General features: G+C 34.9%; 1 protein-coding gene across 7 annotated transcripts in view; it reads left to right on the forward strand.

Annotated features, from left to right (window-relative positions):
- Window positions 1-18,043, forward strand: part of NBEA (neurobeachin) — a 723,498-nt gene that overhangs the window by 289,358 nt on the left and 416,097 nt on the right. For all 7 annotated transcript variants that reach the window (XM_055360199.2, XM_055360200.2, XM_055360202.2 and 4 more), the window contains one exon: window positions 459-586. In XM_055360199.2, coding sequence (XP_055216174.2) covers window positions 459-586 — 128 coding nt within the window. The remainder of the gene's footprint in view (window positions 1-458; window positions 587-18,043) is intronic.

Consider the following 18,043-nt stretch of genomic DNA (forward strand, 5'->3'; position numbering starts at 1 on the left):
TTCAACTGTATTACAACAAATTTCAGTTATTCCCTTATTTGTCCAGATTTCAGGTAATACCTCCTTGAGAGCAAGAATTAAATTATTTGTAACTGGCACAGGGACCCACATTGTCAGTGTTCCAGATCATTTTCTTTGATGGATAGATACATAGAGAAGGCATACAAAAACTCATTTACATGACACTCATAGAGCGGTGGACAGTCTTTGGCCCTTTCGGGTGGCATAACCCCAATTCTTTTTCATAGTATAGTCATTGCAATTTAGCTGAAACCTTTCAGTACCCTTATGACTGTATGTGAAACTGTACAGGGTGTCCCTTATACATGAAGCTTGTTATTATTCCATGGGCTAGAAAGGACATTTATGATTTTTAAAGATTTTAATTTAGAAGTAAAGTTTATTTGACATTTTATATTGAATTATATTTATTAGTTTTTATGTCTTAATTTCAACAGCATCACTGCAAAACTTGAAAGAGCGTTAGAAAAAGTTGCTCCTCTTCTTCGTGAAATTTTTGTAGACTTTGCCCCATTCCTATCTCGTACACTTCTTGGCAGTCATGGACAAGAGCTATTGATAGAAGGTATGATTTCTCTATTATAATTATTTTAGTTTCCTATAATGTATGTATTAACCATGGCATAATTTGTGCTTCTGGAGGAATATATATTTCCAAAAGAATGTAAAGGCATTACTTCACAAATTCTAATAAGATATTCAATATGTTTTCTCTTCACTCATTTTTTTAAATAACATGTTTGCATGGTCAATGCCAATAAGAAAACTTTGAAGATGAAGAACGTTGAAAAGCTGTCAGAATGGGAGGCTTTGGCTCTTTAATCCATCTATCAGGGCTGACGTATATCCTGTCATTAAGATAACCTGTTTATTAAGCAGTGATCTCTGAAATTTCCTTCTGACTCTGAGAGCCATGCACCTTTAAGTAATTTTTCTTATTCACATAACATTTGTAGTGTGGGAATCCTTAACTAACAAGACATTAAAAATCTAGAGAAATACTTAACAAAGAATTGATGAACCCATTGTCTCCTCAACAGCAGCTTACATAGAGTAAGGAGGCAATGGAGAAAAATTTACAAGGAGAGTGGCTTTGAAAAATATGGTTAATCAAAATCGTATTTCTTTTTAAAAAGTTTTGTTTTATGAATATTTCTGAGCTTCAGAAAGAATTAGACAATATCAAGATGATCTGTAGGTGAATAATGCCTTTAGATGCCATTTCAGGTAGTCCTGGGATTTAGCATCCTTGTATAACTTTTTTGCTTTTCACTTCCTGTTTACTGTAGAAGAAAGAGAGTTTTCCTGTGCCTGTTCTGTTATTGTCCCAACTGCTTCTACGCAGTGTTTCTATTAGGAAGACTGTGATAGTTAATGACTCGGCATCTGGGAGCTGACTTTGAATCCTATTTCAACTACTTTCTTAGCTTTGTGGCCTTTGTGAATTACTTAGCCACTTTGTATCTTAGTTTCCTTTCTATAAATTGGAGTCAGTGATACAGCACTTTAGGGTTCTTGTGAAGATTAAATTATGCAAGGCATTTGAAGCTCTTAGAATATTGTCACGTAATGAGCTTCTCAGGTTTCCAAAAGTACTGAGTTCCTTCTGGGCTAGGTACTATGTTACATAGTTTTGATATATTAGTAAACAGACAAAGACACTTTTCTTCAGATGGAGCATATATTCTAACAAGGACACAAAATCAATAAGCATTAAACAAAATGAATAATTAAATTACATAGCGTGCTAGAAGATAGTGAATGTTATGTAAAAGGATAAATACAACACAGAGAATTGGGATTACAGAATGACAAGGTTAGGCTGAAGTTTAAAGAGAGTGGTCAATTTTAAATAGGCCTCATGGTGAAAGTTCCATTTGAGCAAAACCTTACATAATAAGTAATAAAACTTACTTAATAAGTGCCATACAGCTTATTAGATGAGGAGTGTTCTATGCAGAGAGAATAGTCAGTACATTGGCCCTAAAACGAGGGTAGAAAGATGTTCTTGGTATGATCTACCAACAGCAAAAATGCCAGTCTCATGTGAACCAGAAGGACAGTAGTCGAATATTAGGGCCAGAGAGGTAATGGGTTCTTTGTCTTTAACTAGTGTGTTGTAGGGAGGCTGCTGATGTTTTAAGTAGGGCTGTCACCCTGGATGCTACTATTGTCGTTATTATACTCCCACCTACAAAGTGAAGTATAAAATGCTCTGAAGAATTGGATTCTGAGAAGAACCATGCTAATTTAAAGCAGCCGCAAAATGAACTTTAAAAGTTCTTGGAAGCTTAAAAACTATTGCTTGGCCACAGATTGTGTGTGTAATTTAAATAGCTTTGTTCTAGATGTATATGATTGACTACACAAAATCGTGTATTCATTGATTCATTCAAAACAGAAGAAATATTCCTCATGGAGTTTGCAGTCTAATGAGCAAAGAGACATAAAAACCAATAATTAAAATTAAATAGGATATGTGCTATAATGAAAGTATATACAAAGGTACAGTGGGAAATGAGACTAGATGGCCTACTGACCACTTGCAGGGCACATATTCTTCTAACTGGGTCAGTGAGGTAGTTGTGTATACCTGGTCTTACTCCTGCTGCTATAAAGCCACTTCCTCATCTTTATGAGGACACACATGTTTGAAAGGGTTATGTTCCCTGCTTCTACCTAACTCCTGTAACAGCTCAACCCAGTCTTCTGAATTCCAGACATAGTTGAAGTTACCTAGCATAGACATCTAAACCCATATACTCCAGGGATACCTCAAACTCTGTTTATCCAAAATTTGTTTTCCCTCAATTTACTTTTCCTTCTAAATGTATTTATTTTGTCATCAGCATTACTATTAATGCAAACATTTGAGGTGAAAATTTGATTTTTCTTTAGCTCTTTTCTCCTTCAACTTTAATATTTACAATTACTTCATGAGAATGAATAATTTCCAAAAACAATATTTAGAGGATAGTTCTTCAAATATTATTAACATTACAAATATTATATCAAGCCATGTATAAAAACCTTCCAAAGTAGCCTAAATATTATGTTAGCTAAAAGTGGTGGCATCATAGTTACGGATTCTAAAAGGTACTAGGTTATCAGTTGGTCCTTCTTGAGTTCCTTTTTTTGCTTTTAATTCTTTTGATTTCCTGTAGTTAGATGCTATTGAGGAGCAAGAATGCTGGTTATTGATATTTTTATTTTCATGCTTTTCTGTAACATGTGTTACTTTATTAAAATACAGAAGTTCAGTAAACATCATTGAAAAAACAAATCTTAAATGTTTCCTCATTCCCTACAAGATAAAAGCCTTTTATTTTTTCTGTTGCTATCTTTTCCTAAAATGATTTGATAGGTTTTACAGAAATGTATAAATACTGACCAAAGACATAATAAAATAAAACAGGGAATAAAGTTAGTCATGTAATAATAATGTTAGTAGTGAGTCCTGCAATGTTATTAAAACTAAGACAAATTCTGTGCAAGTTTTCTAGCCGCCAGAGCAAAGGCACAATTATGTTGTTATAAGACTTACGTTACTGGCTCCTAAGTGATAGTTTGTGGCAATTTTACGTTAACTGCTCTGTATTGGAAAATCAGGAACCCCTGTGTGTGGTTACTTCCCAGAATCTTCCATGACCACACATTCACATTGTTTCTTACTTATTTCTTCTCATCAATGCACAGAGAAAAATGATTGAGTAATTGAGAGTTATTTTTTTTAGCTTCTCTGTTTACCTCACATATTCTGAATTGAGTGGAAAGACCATTAAGAATATGCCTTCATTGTTATCAGTGCATCCAGGTGAACCTGGATTTTTTTTTAAAGTAACTATGCTAGAAATGAAATACTGGAACGGGTTAGATATTAAAAAGTTCATTTTGTGTTCCCCTGGCAGTATACAATTATATCTTGTAACTTTCTACATTCAAAGAATTTTAATACATCCTACTTTTTAAACTATATGGATGTAATATTTATGTCTTTCTTTGCTGATGTTTAAAATGACTTCTCTTTATAAAATGATGACAGCAAATGGTAGATTTTTAGGTTTTGAGTTTTGCTTTTTAAATGCCGGTAACTTGGCAGTATAAAAAGCTGACAACCCTAAAATATGATCCTTTAAATTTTTGCTAGTTCATACAACCCAGAACTCTGGAAACCATAGTTGTTTAAAAGAATGACTTTCAGTATCCCTCACAATTTGGTCATAACCCTCCCTTCCAGACCCAACTAGTCTTTACCTTCTTGCTATAAAAAAACATTTCTTAAACATGTAAAGAAGTTACATACTATCACGTTTCCTTGGTTTTGTACAGCTCTTCTTTCTGCATTTAATCCTTTTTGTTTTGTTTTGTTTTGTTTTGTTTTGTTTTGTTTTGTTTTGTTTGAGACGGAGTCTTGCTCTGTCGCCCAGGCTGGAGTGTAGTGGCACTATCTTGGCTCACTGCAAGCTCCGCCTTCTGGGTTCACGCCATTCTCCTGCCTCAGCCTCCCAAGTAGCTGGGACTGCAGGTGCCTGCCACGACGCCCAGCTAATTTTTTTTTTTTTTTTGTATTTTTAGTAGAGATGGGGTTTCACCGTGTTAGCCAGGATGGTCTCGATCTCCTGACCTCATGATCCACCCACCTCGGCCTCCCAGATTGCTGGGATTACAGCCATGAGCCACCCCGCCCGGCCTGAACCCTTTTTTTTTTAATCTCCCCAAATTATACTCATCCTTTGAGTCCATTTTCAGGCTCATTAAGCAAATTAATGTCATGACTTCTGTGCTCCTACAGTATTTTACTTATGTAATATTAATAAAATTATTTTACACTTATTGAAATAGGAAATATCTTATTGTTTATATTGTCATTACCTAACTTAGATTCTGGTACATCATAAATATTCAGTGTTTTTCCCTTGTGCTTGAATAGAATATTATTTTTCTTTCTTGGGAGGCGGAAGCAGATGTATTGCTTGAGGCCAGGAGTTTGAGACCAGCTTGGGAAACATAGTTAGACCCTGTCCCTAGAAAAAATAAAAAATTACCCAGGCCTGGTGACATGTGCCTGTAGTCCCAGCTACTCTGGAGGCTGAGGTGGGAGGATTGCTTGAGTGGGAGATTGAGGCTGCAGTGAGCCACGATCGTACCACTGCACTTCAGCCTGGGCACGAGAGACCCTGTCGCTAAAAAGAAAATAAGGAAGGATTGGTAAGATTTTCTGTTCTGTGATAAGAATTCCTGGTATTGATCAGTTCTTCAGACCTAGGAGTTTGCTGCTGCACTCATCCAAGGTCCATACTTGCTCTCCACCCCAGCCTGTAGAAATGTATGTCCTTTTATTTTCTCATTCTTGACCATGTACTCTTACTCATTCTTTGTTCTTTCCTCTCCTTCTGTTTCCCTTCTTTCTCTAATTTGATATGCTTTTCCTTTCCCTTGAGAAGAAAATGTATCAAAGCATTATGAAGAACTCAGGACATTTACATGATAAAAACATATTTACCCTAGCTTTGAATATTTCCCTTTAAGAAATAGTGCTTATGATGAATAAATCTCACTGCATTTCAATTTACCATATAAATATGTGTGTGTGTGGTAGGAACAAAACTGAATTTAGGTAACTGAAGATACTTTAATGTCTATGAAAAGAAAAAACAATTACTCTCTTAACTTCAAATAGCCATAAAGTATATTTGAATTGCCTCTTTATTTTATGTTTTATATTCCATTTTTCTTAAGGCACACATTTATTTTTGTTTAAATTATTTCTTATGGGATAATTAATCCTTGGTAGTTTTTATTGTCGGTGTCCTTTCATTTTCTTAATTATCTATTACTTTGATTAGTTAGCTTGTGATTGTATCATTCTAGAACAATGTAGTTTACCTTTTAAGACCATTCATTAACAGTAGCTATTTTTAGGTAGCTTTTGATGTGTGTTTTCTCTTAGCAATAATTAAGGATTTTTGAAGACAGTAATTTGAAGCTTACTGAACTTTAAGAAAATTATGGGTTTTCAATTTATAAACTAATGCATAAAAACTACTTAGAATAGGTATGTATGCAAGTATCAAAACCTACCAGCTAAAGATAACAAAGCAGCCTAAGAATCCAGTTTATGTTCTGTGAGCATTGTTTATGTTCTATTGGGAGTTCACAGAAATATTCAGAGTAACTTAGTTATGATGCGGATATAGCAGAAAGTCTCATCTGTGTCCAAGGACAGGAAATAAAATATAGTTGATCTTCAGGCAGCCTGGAAATGGGAGAGAAGAGTCAGTAACAAAGACTACTCCCTTTGATTCGCAAAGCAACTTTATAGCCTCCTGTCTTTTATTCTCTCTGTGTATCTACTCAATGTTTTTACTTTTCTCCCAGACCAACTTCTCTTGCTTAGTCATCAGAACATCTCTTAGCATAGCACCTTAGCCCTGAATCTTAATGCATTTTTAATGTAAATATCCTGCATCATCTAACTATAGTCACTTAACTTATCAACAGAGAATCTGAATGGCTCAGCCAGGACTATTACTTTGTTCCTCCTGGGTTAGGTGTCTGTCATTATCAGCTAAGCCTGAGGTGGGATAGAGGTGTCTGAGATACATGAGGCTCTCCCTTTTAGGCTCTATATGCAAGTTGAAACATTTTAGAAAGAGATGTTAGCAGTGCAGGAAATTTCACTGAAGGGTCCACTCTACTTTTGGTGGCATCAATAAATATTTTATAAAAATCATATAATACTCAAGAATATTTATGATTTCCACGACTAGCATTTTTTAAAAGTATATAAATATAGCATGAAATTTCTACCTTCACCAAAGAGGACATCACTGACATATTCTAAAATGAATGAGCCTAGTCAAGAAGCTCCATATCATTCACAGATCATTTGTAGTAGCATTATAGACACATAATCAGAAAAACTTGCCATATTTTTATTTAAAAATCATAGACTAAAATATAATTTCAGAATTATTGTTTTTAAATTACAATAATACAAAAAATGTACACAAGAAAATTGGGTAAATGGAAAATGCTGGCATAATTTTTAAATATTCCTGATTTCCTCCATAAAAAATGGATGGAAGGATAGATAATGAAACAATAACTACAAGAACAATGAATGGACATTTACAACAAAACTAGGTGACAGGTATCTCATTGGACCCCAAAATATGCCTAGGTGGGGACCATCTAGCTTATAGCTACATGATATACATGATATCAGCTTATTTGTGGCAAGGACTCATGGTGGCCATCAAATATAGATCTATTTGGAGAATTAACTAAATGAGGATTATATAGGAGAAATTAAAGGATATGACTGCTTATTCTGAAAAATTTGAAAAATGGGGCAGTAATTATGTTGGTAGTAATATTATCGATATTACAAAACTGTTATGTAATGTTGGATAAAGCTGCTTGGTAATTATTAATATTCTAATGATTTTATCCCATGTTCTTGAAAATCAGGATTCTGGCTGAAGAAAGGCGATCCAGATATAAAATAGGAGAGTTTAAGTAAAAGCTTTTAATTTGGAATTTGAATTGGATATTTTCATGTAAACTTATGCATACATATGCATATGCATGTACATGCACACATACACGCATACCCATATTCTATAGGTATATGTATACTATACTAGTAGCCCTGTCTGTTGTTTTGCCTGGACACAAAAACCAAGTCAGTAGCAGTGAGTACACTTAGGGTCCATATTTACTATTAAAATATCATTTGCCAATGAAAGAAACTGGGACTTCATAGAGAAATAAGTGATGTCAAGGCTGGGGCAGGAAATATTAATCATTTACCTGCAACATTTTGTGATACCACAAAGCAAGGAAGGTATCAAATGTTGTCAGAAGAGATCAGGAGCTAACTTAAAGAAATTCCTGTTGTCCCAAGATGGAGCAGTTTGAGCATCCATAAATCTATTAGGTTGGTGCAAAAGTAATTGCGATTTTATTAGCAATTGGCAAAAATCGCAATTACTTTTGCACCAACCAATAATAACTGCAATGCATTAAAACACCTGGATATGTTTAAATCTATGTATTCGTAATGATAATTTAGAAAATGATTTTGTCAAATTTAGAGAATGATAGAGAACTTACTTTGAAAACTGATAAGAAAATTAAAAGAATAAAGTATTTCTTATGTCCTTTCTTTGTGAACGGATCATTGTACTATGAAGTTATTGAGGGGGGATGTTTTGTTTTTACAAAAATATATCATCTGATAAATAATGGTGGGATATGTGAGTTAGATTATCGTTTAGCACCCTCTAAGAATTTAATAGATCTAAGCTTCAATGGCTGCTAAACTCACAAATAGAGAAACAGCTAGACAATTAGATAGGAAAAATACCATCACCTATCAAGACTGTATGTATGAATGAATGAATAAAATAAAAGCACACCTGATTAAATCTGTATATTCAACGTGTTGAACTATACCATGGGAACTCAATAATCAAAATTAATACTGAAGGAAATTCTGCAATACAAATTGAGTGGGTCTCTTCAAAATAAATTACATGGGGAAAAGAGATATAGGAAGAACCTGTAGCTTAAAAGAGATTTTTTTTTAATTTCAAAAATCACCAAAACTAAGTTGTTTGTAGAAATAACTCTATGATTTAGGTATTAAAAACTATAATCAAAAGCAAAGTGATTATCATAAAAATCAGAATAATGGTTTGTTATAAGTAGGGAGAGGGTTAGAACGGGAAACATGGAGTACTCCTGGGATACCTGGTAATAATTTATTTCTTTAGCTATTTAGTGGTTGCAAGGATGTTCACTTCATAATATTTTATTAACTGATGTTTTCTGCAGTTTACTTATTAATATTTTGTAATAAAATATTTTAATGTTCTCTATGGAGAAGATATAAAAATTCTTGCATGATGTTAAAGACCTAAATAATGGTGAACTATATCATATTCATGGTAGGAAAACTCATGACAAAAAAGTTATTTCAGTCCATGTTAATATATCAATTTTAATAAAAATTTGATTTAAAATAATTTTTAAATTATTTTCATGGAATTTAATAAGCTTTCTCTTAAATTTCTGAGCAGAATAAAGGGATGAAAATAATCGAGTAATTTTGGAAATTAACAAGCTATTATAGTTAAAACAGCATAGCAGTAGCACAGAGATAGATGAGTGTGTCAATAAATCTCCAAGAACAGATCCCACATACATATGGTAACATTATGAGACAGAGCTCCATTGTAGACTGGGGAGAAATAGGTGAACAGTGGATCTAGATCAATTGGATTCCCTTTTGTTAATTTAAAAGACAAAACAAAGTGGATCTCTTCCTCCCTGAACAAACAAAAGACACTGCCACTGTGGTTGAAAATCAAATATCAAATGTTTCAGGAGAAAAAAACATAGGAAAATATCTGTAATACCAAAGGTATTATGTAAACTAGATACAAAAGCATAAAGTGTAGAGGGTAAAAAATCACCATATTAAAACTGTTTTGTTTTATCAAAACAACATTAAAAAGTGAAAAGATTGAGAGTAACATGAGCAATATAGTGACTACAAACCTTGAAGTCCTCATTCTCCCAAAGAAAAAGTGAATGTACAAAAATACATGGACCAAATTAGTGTTGTTAGAAAGCTAATAAATCAGTTAAGATTTATTAGATCAGATAAGGTGTTGCAGCAGTGAAGTAAACACCTAGCTAAGACAGAGCTGCTGAAAACGTTAGGAAATCCGTTGCTATTTTGTTTGCCCTTATCCCACACCCTCCTCAACACAGTGCAGCATACATGATAATGAGGAAATTGCTCAGTTCCCAATTACTCCTTTGGGGTGGAAGGGAAAGAATGGAACTTGTTTGCAACATTCTCACTAAAGACTGAGAAGTGACTATATTTTTTAAAAGCCCGAATTTTAACAAAAATACTACAACGCGCTCAAAGAAAGAGAGAAACATAGTTCATTCAGAGGAACAAAACAACTTCCAGAAACCACGTTTAAAGAAATGTAGGCCTCTGACTTCTTTTAAAAATAATTTAAAACAACTGTCTTTAATATGCCTGTGAGCCAAAAGGTAGCAGGGACTGACAACTAAACAAAATTAGGAAAAGGTTTTATGAACACAAGGATAATATGAACCTAAAGAAATTATTTAAAAGCAAAAACTAATTTGAAGCTGAAAAACACAAAGGAATTAAAAAATTCATTATTAGGGTTCAAGAGTAGACTCAATTAGACAGAAGAAAGAATCAGCAAACTTGAAGACAGGTCATATGAAATTACTGAGCTAGAGGACCAAAACAAACAGAATGAAGAAGAGTGAACAGAGCCTAAAGGACCACATCTTCAGACAGACTAACATAGGTATTATGGTAGTTGCATAAGGAAAAGAAGGAGAAAAGGGCAGAGAGCATTTGAAGGAATAATGGCTAAAAAACTTCTCAAATTTTAGGAATCAGACATACGAACTGAAGCTCAACAAGCTCCCATGGGATAAATTCAGACACACACAGAGACACATTTTAATCCAACTACTGAAAGTCAAAGATAATCTCAAAAGAAGCAAGAGAAAATTGTACATGTACAATGAGCCTCTGTAAGTTATCACCAGTCTCAGTAGAATCCATGCATGCTGGAAGGCAGTGGGATGATATATTTAAAGTACATGAAGTAAAAAGAAAAACAAAACAAAAAGAAACTGTCAACCAATAATACTACCTCCAGCAAAACTGTCCTTTAAAAATGGAGGAGAAATTAAGAATTTTCCAGATAAACAAGAGCTGAGAGCATTTATTACTACTAGATCTAACCTACAAGAAATGCTAAAGGGAGTCCTTCAACTTGGAAAGAGGGATTCTACACAGTAACTCAAAGCCATATGAAAATTAAAAGTTCTACAATAGACATATTACAAATATGAAAACTTTATTATTATAATTTTGGTTCTACTATTCTTTTAAAAGATGAAAATCCAAAAATGTAAAAACAAACCTATGAATCTGTGCTAATGGGTAAGCAATATATAAAGATATGACTTGTGACATAAGTAACATAACTTGTGCAGATGACTGAGCTGTAAAGGAATAAAGTTTTTATATGCAATTGAAGTTAAGTTGTTCAGTTTAAAATGAACTGTTATAACTTTAAGATGTTTTATGTAATCCATATGATAACCACAAAGAAAATTTCTATAGAAATTACACGAAAGAACAAGAGAAAAAGCACATCACAACAAAATTCAACTACACACAAAGGAGGGAAGTACGGGAAGAAATAAGAGACAAAAATGCAATGACATACAGAAAACAACAAATTAAAATAGTTCTTCATCTTTCAGTAATTATTCAGGATGTAAATGGATAAAAACTCCTCAATCAAAAGACATAGATTAGCTGAATGGATAAAAAATCAGGAACCAACTATGTGCTGTCTTTAAGGGACACTCACTGTAAATCTAAGGACACATAGAAGTTTAAAGTGAAAGAGTAGAAAATGATATTCTGTCCAAATAGTAACCAAAACAGAACAGGGATGTTTAATATATGACAAAATAAGCTTTTGAAACTGTTAAATGAGACAAAGAAGAACAACATATAAGGATAAAAGGGTTATACAAAGAAAATGTAACAATTATAAATTTATATGTACCAAACATGAGAGTTCCTAAGTGTAAGAAGCAAATATTGACAGACTTGAAGGGCAAAAAAGTTCTGCAATAATCGTGGGAGACATTCATATCCCAATTTCAGTAATGGATAAAGCAACCAGGTAAAAGGTGAATAAGGAAATGGATGACTTGAACAACACTATAGACCAATTGGACTTGACAGACCAAAGAATACTTCACCCAGTAACATCAGAATATACATTTTTCTAAAATGCATATGGAGCATCCTCTAGGTTAGACCATATGTTAGGTCATTAAACAAGTCTTAATACATTAAGACCATATGTTAGGTCATTAAACAAGTCTTAGTACATTTAAAACGATTAAAATCTTACAAAGTATCTTTTCTAATCACAATGGAATGAAACTAGAAAGAAAAACTAGAAGGAAATTTAGAAACTCCATAAACACTTAAAAATAAAACAACATATTTTGAATAATAGAAATAAAAAGTAGAAGGAAATTTAGAAACTCCATAAACACTTAGAAATAAAACAACATATTTTGAATATGCCTCTCACCTTATAAAAAATCAATATTTTGATTATAAATCAAATCAATAATTTGATTATAAAAAATATTGATTTTTTTATAAGGTGAGAGATGAGGATCAAGTTTTATACTCCTACATGTGAATAGCCAATTATCCCAGCACCATTTGTTGAAAGAGTATCCTTTCCCCACTTTATGTTTTTATTTGCTTTGTTGAACATCAGTTGGCTGTAAGTATTTGGCTTCCTTTCTGGGTTCTCTATTCTGTTCCATTGGTCTATGTGCTTATTTTTATACCAGTACCATGCTGTTTTCGTGACTATGGCCTTAGGGTATCATTTGAAGTCAGGTAATGTGATGTCTCCAGATTGGTTCTTTTCGATTAGTCTTGCTTTGGCTATGTGGGCTCTTTTTTGGTTCCATATAAATTTGAGGATTGTTTTTTCTAGTTCCGTGAAGAGTGATGGTTGTATTTCGATGGGAATTGCATTGAATTTGTAGATTGCTTTTGGAAGTATGGTCATGGTCATTTTCACAATATTGATTCTACCCATGCATGAGCATGGGATGTGTTTTTGTTTGTTTGTGTTTAAGATTTCCTTCAGCAGTGTTTTGTAGTTTTTCTTGTAGAGTACTTTCACCTTTTGGTATTTTATTTTATTTTTTGCAACTATTGTAAAGGGGTTGAGTTCTTGATTAGATTCTCGGCCTGGTCAGTGTTGGTGTATAGCAGAGCTACTGATTTGTCTGCATTAACTTTATATACTGAAACTTTGCTGAATTCATTTATCAGTTCTAGGAGCTTTTTGGAGGAGTCTTTAGGTTTTTCTTTAGGGTTTCCAGCAAACAGCGACAGTTTGACTTTACCAGTTTAGATGCCCTTTATTTCTTTCTCTTGTTTGGTCTGATATAAGAATATCTACTCCTGCTCACTTTTGGTGTCCATTTGCATGGAATGTCCTTTTCCACCCTTTTACCTTAATTTTATGTGAATCCTTATGTGTCAGGTGAGTCTTTTAAAGGCAGCAGATACTTGTTTGGTGAATTCTTATCTATTCTGTAATTCTGTTTTTTAAGTGGAGCATTTAGACCATTTACATTCAATGTTAATATTGAGATGTGAGGTAGTATTCCATTTATTGTGCTATTTGTTGCTGAATCCTTTTTTTTTTGTAATTTTGTTTTATAGGTTATGTGAGATTCATGCTTTAAAGAGTTTCTGTTTTGATGTGTTTCCAGGATTTGTCAAGATTTAGAGCTCCTTTTAGCGGTTCTTGTTTTGCTGTCTTGGTAGTAGAGAATTCTCTCAGCATTTGTTTGTCTGAAAAAGAGTGTATCTTTCATTCATTTATGAAGATTAGTTTCTCTGGATACAAAATTCTTGGCTGATAATTGTTTTGTTTAAGGAGGCTGAAGATACGGTTCCAATCCCTTCTAGCTTGTAGGGTTTCTGCTGAGAAATCTGCTGTTAATCTGATATGTTTTCCTTTATAGGTTACCTGATGCTTTTGCCCAACAGCTCTTCAAATTCTTTCCTTTGCCTTGACTTTAGGTAACCTGATGACAGTGTGCCTAGGTGATGATATTTTTGCAATGAATTTCCCAGGTATTCTTTGAGTTTCTTGTATTTGGATGTCTAGATCTGTACCGAAGCTGGAGAAGTTTCCCCCAATTATTCCCCTAAATATGTTTTCCAAACTTTTAGATTTCTCTTCTTCCTCAGGAATGCCAGTCATTCCTAGGTTTGGTCATTTAACATGATTCCAAACTTCTTGGAGGCTTTGTTCATTTTTAAATTCTTTTTTCTTTGTCTTTGCTGGTTTGGGTTATTTCGAAAACCTTATCTTCAAGCTCTAAATTTGTTTCTTCTGCATTTTCAATTCTGTTGCTAAGAGTTTCCAGTACATTTTGCATTTATCTAAGTGTGTCCTTTGTTTTCTGAAGTTGTGATTGTTTTTTATATATGCTGTCTATTTCACTGAAGATTTCTCTTGTCATATCTTATATCACTTTTTCAATTTCCTTAAGGTAGACTTCACCTTTCTCTGGTGCCTCCTTGATTAGCTTAATAATCAACCTGAATTCTTTTTCTGGCAATTCAGGGATTTCTTCTTGGTTTAGATCTTTTGGTAGTAAGCTACTGTGATTTTTTGGGGGGTGTTAAAGACCCTTGTTTTGTCATATTACGCAAATTATTTTTATGGTACCTTCCCATTTGGGTAGGCTTTGTCAGAGGGAAGATCTGGGGCTCAAGGCTGCTGTTCAGATTCTTTTGTTCCACGCAGTGCTCCCTTGATGTCATATTCTTCCCCTTTTCCTAGGGATGTGGCTTCCTGCTAGCCAAACTGTAGTGACTCTTTTTTCCCTCTGGATCCAGCCACCCATCAGGGCTACCAGGCTCCAGGCTGGTACTGAGGTTTGTTTGCACAGAGTCCTGTCATGTGAACCATCTTCAGTTCTCTCAGTCGTGGATACCAGCACCTGCTCCAATGAAGGTGGCAGGGGAGTGAAATGTACTCTCTGAAGGTCCTCAGTTATAGTTGTTTGATGCACTAGTTTTGTACTGGCTGGCAGGAGGTGGTGCTCTCAAGAGAGCATCAGCTGTGATAGTATAGGGAGGATCAGGTGGTAGTATAGGGAGGATGGGCAGGGCCCTAGATCTCCAAAGAGAATATGATCTTTGTCTTCAGCTACCAGGGTGGGTAAGGAAGGACCATCAGGTGCGGGCAGGGTTAGGCATTTCTGAGCTCAGACTCTCCTTGAGCTGGGCTTGCTATGGCTGCAATGGGGGTGTGTGATTCCCAGCTCAATGGTGTTATGTTCCCAGGAGGATTATGGCTGCCTCTCCTGTGTCAAGCAGGTTGTCAGGGAAGTGCAGGAAAGCCGGCAGTTACAGGACTCACCCAGTTCCCACTCAACCCAGATGGCCGGTCTCATTCCCACCATGCCTCTCCCAACAGCATCAAGTTTGTTTCCAGGCAGTGGGTGAGCAGGGCTGAGAACTTACCCCAGGCTACCGGCCTCCTGGCCCAGAAAGCAAGCAGGTGCTGCTTTTGCCTCTCCTGCCTGTCATGTCTTCACACTGAATTCTTGCCTTCCCCCATGTTCTGCCAGGAAACTTCACATTCATTTGGAATTGTTACAAAATTCAGCTGGAGGTTTCCTTCTCCCTGTAGTCTTTTCCCAGTTCCTCTGGCAGCCCTCCCCAAAGACCCCAGTGAGACACATTAGGAATGGCTTCCCTGGGGACCCAGAGAACCCACATGGCTTTTCCCTGCTGCTTCCTCTACCCTGTATTTTGCTTGGCTCTCTAAATTGTGTCAGTTCCAGGTAAGGTTAGAATCTTCTCCAGTGATCTAGACCCTCACGTTCCCCAGTGAGGGTGTGCATTCAGGGGCAGATGATCCCCTTTTCCCACTTTCACAGTTTGGACACTCACAGTGTTTGGGCTGTCTCCCAGGTCCTGCAGGAGCAATCCACTTCCTTCAAAGGGTCTGTGGATTCTCTCGGCTTTCTTGGCATATTCATCTTGAAGCAAAAGTTGATAATGTGAGTCTCCACATTCTGCTCTGTCTATCCAAGTAGAAGCTGCAATTTAGTCTTGCCTCCTATCTGCCATTTTTTCATCTCCCCCAAAATAGTTTATTTTATTAAAAAGATCAACAAAATTGAAAAACCTTTAGCTTGATTTAGGGAAAAAAAAGAAGATTCAAATAAAGTAAAAAATGAAAGAGTAGGCATTATAACCAATGCCACAGAAATATAAAAGGATTGATTATAAGAGAATACTATGAATAACTTTATGCCAACAAATTAGATACACAGAGGAAGTGAGTAAGTTCCTGGAACCACACAACCTACCCAGATGAAGAAACAAACCATCAACAGACCTACAACAAATAAGGATATTCAATTAATAATAAAAAATCTCCCAACAAGGAAAAGTCTAGGATCAGATGACTTCACTGTTGCATTTTTCCAAATATTTAAGAATAATTAACACCAACCCTCCTCAAACTCATTCAAAAAAATTGAACAGGATAGAATATTTGCAAACTCACAATATAAGGTCAGCATTGCCCTGATATTGAAACCAGATGCAGTACTAAAAGACAACTATTAAACCAATATCCATTGTGAATATTAATGCAAAAATCTTCAACAAAATACTATAAACTGAATTTGGCAGCATATTAAAAGGATTATATACCATAACCAAGTAAATTTTATTACTGAAATGCAAGGATGGTTCAGCATATAAAAATTGATCAATGTAATACATCACACAGAATGAAGAAAAGAATTACATAGATCATCTTATTTAGTTTATTGTGTGGGGAAAAAAAGCCCTCTTAAAATTCATATGGAATCTCAAGAGACCCAGAATAACCAATACAATCTTAAGAAAGAACAAAGCTGGGGGACTCACAGGACCGATTTTAAAACTTCTACTTACATAGCTCCACAAGTCAAAACAATGTGGCACTGGCATAAAGACATAGTAGACCAACGGAATAGAATCTCTAGCCAAAAACAAAACAAAACAAGCAAGCAAACAAATAAACAAACAAAAAAAGCCAGCCCTTACTTATATGGTCAAATGATTTTCAACATGGGTGCCAAGACCATTTAATAATGAAAGGACAGTCTTGTCAACAAATCATGTTAAGAAAACTTAATATCTACATGTAAAGGAATGTTGTTGGGCCCTTACCTTTCTCCATATACCAAAATTAACTCAAAATGCATTAAAAACCTAAATGTAACACCCAAAACTGTAAAACTCTTGGAAGAAAACAGGATAAAAGCTTCATGATGGCCAAGCGTGGTAGCTCATGCCTCTAATCCCAGCACTTTGGGAGGCGGAGGCAGGCAGATCACCTGAGGTCGGGAGTTCCAGACCACCCTGACCAACATGGAGAAGCCCCATCTGTACTAAAAATGCAAAATTAGCCGGGCATGTTGGCATATTCCTGTAATCCCAGCTACTCAGGAGGCTGAGGTAGGGGAATTGCTTGAACCTGGGAGGCGGAGGTTGCAGTGAGCAGAGATTGTGCCATTGTACTCCAGCCTGGACAAAAAAAGTGAAACTCCATCTTACAAAAAAAAAAAAGCTTCATGACATTGATGACATTGGATTTGGATTTGGCAGTGATTTCTTTCTAAAATCAGAAATATAGGCAACAAGTAAAAATAGATATATTGGACTACATCAAAATTTTAAACTTCTGTGCATCAAAAGACACAATCAACAGAGTGAAAGGCAAAGGCAACCTATGGAAAGGGAGAAAATATTGCACATTATATATCTGTTAAGAGCTTATTATTCAGAATGTATAAGAACTCTTAGAGTTGAACAATAAAACTACAAATAACCCAGTTTAAAAATGATATAGTCAAAAGCACAAGAAGAAACCTTACACCCATTAAGCACAAGAAGAAACCTTACACCTATTAGGATGGCTGCTATAAAAAAAAAAAACAGAAAATAACAAATGTTGGCAAGGATATGGAGAAGTTGAAAACTGTGTACTCTTTGTGGGAATGTAAAATTGTGCAGCCAGTATGGAAAACAGTATGGCATTTTGTCAGAAAATAAAAAATAGAATTAACATATGATCTAGAAATTCCAGTTCTGGGTTTATAGCCAAAACAATTTAAAGCAAGGTTTCAAGGAAATATTATTTGCGACCTACATTTATAGCAGCAGTATTAACAAATGGTCAAGTCGTGGAAGCAACCCAAGTTTCTATCAACATATAGATGCATTTCAAAAAATGTAGTATATACATACAATGGAATGGTATTCACTCTTAATAAAAAGGAAGTTCTGACGCATGTTGCCACATGAATTCAACCT

The sequence above is a fragment of the Gorilla gorilla genome, chromosome 14 (genome assembly GCF_029281585.2).
Source record: "Gorilla gorilla gorilla isolate KB3781 chromosome 14, NHGRI_mGorGor1-v2.1_pri, whole genome shotgun sequence".
Taxonomy (NCBI): domain Eukaryota; kingdom Metazoa; phylum Chordata; class Mammalia; order Primates; family Hominidae; genus Gorilla; species Gorilla gorilla.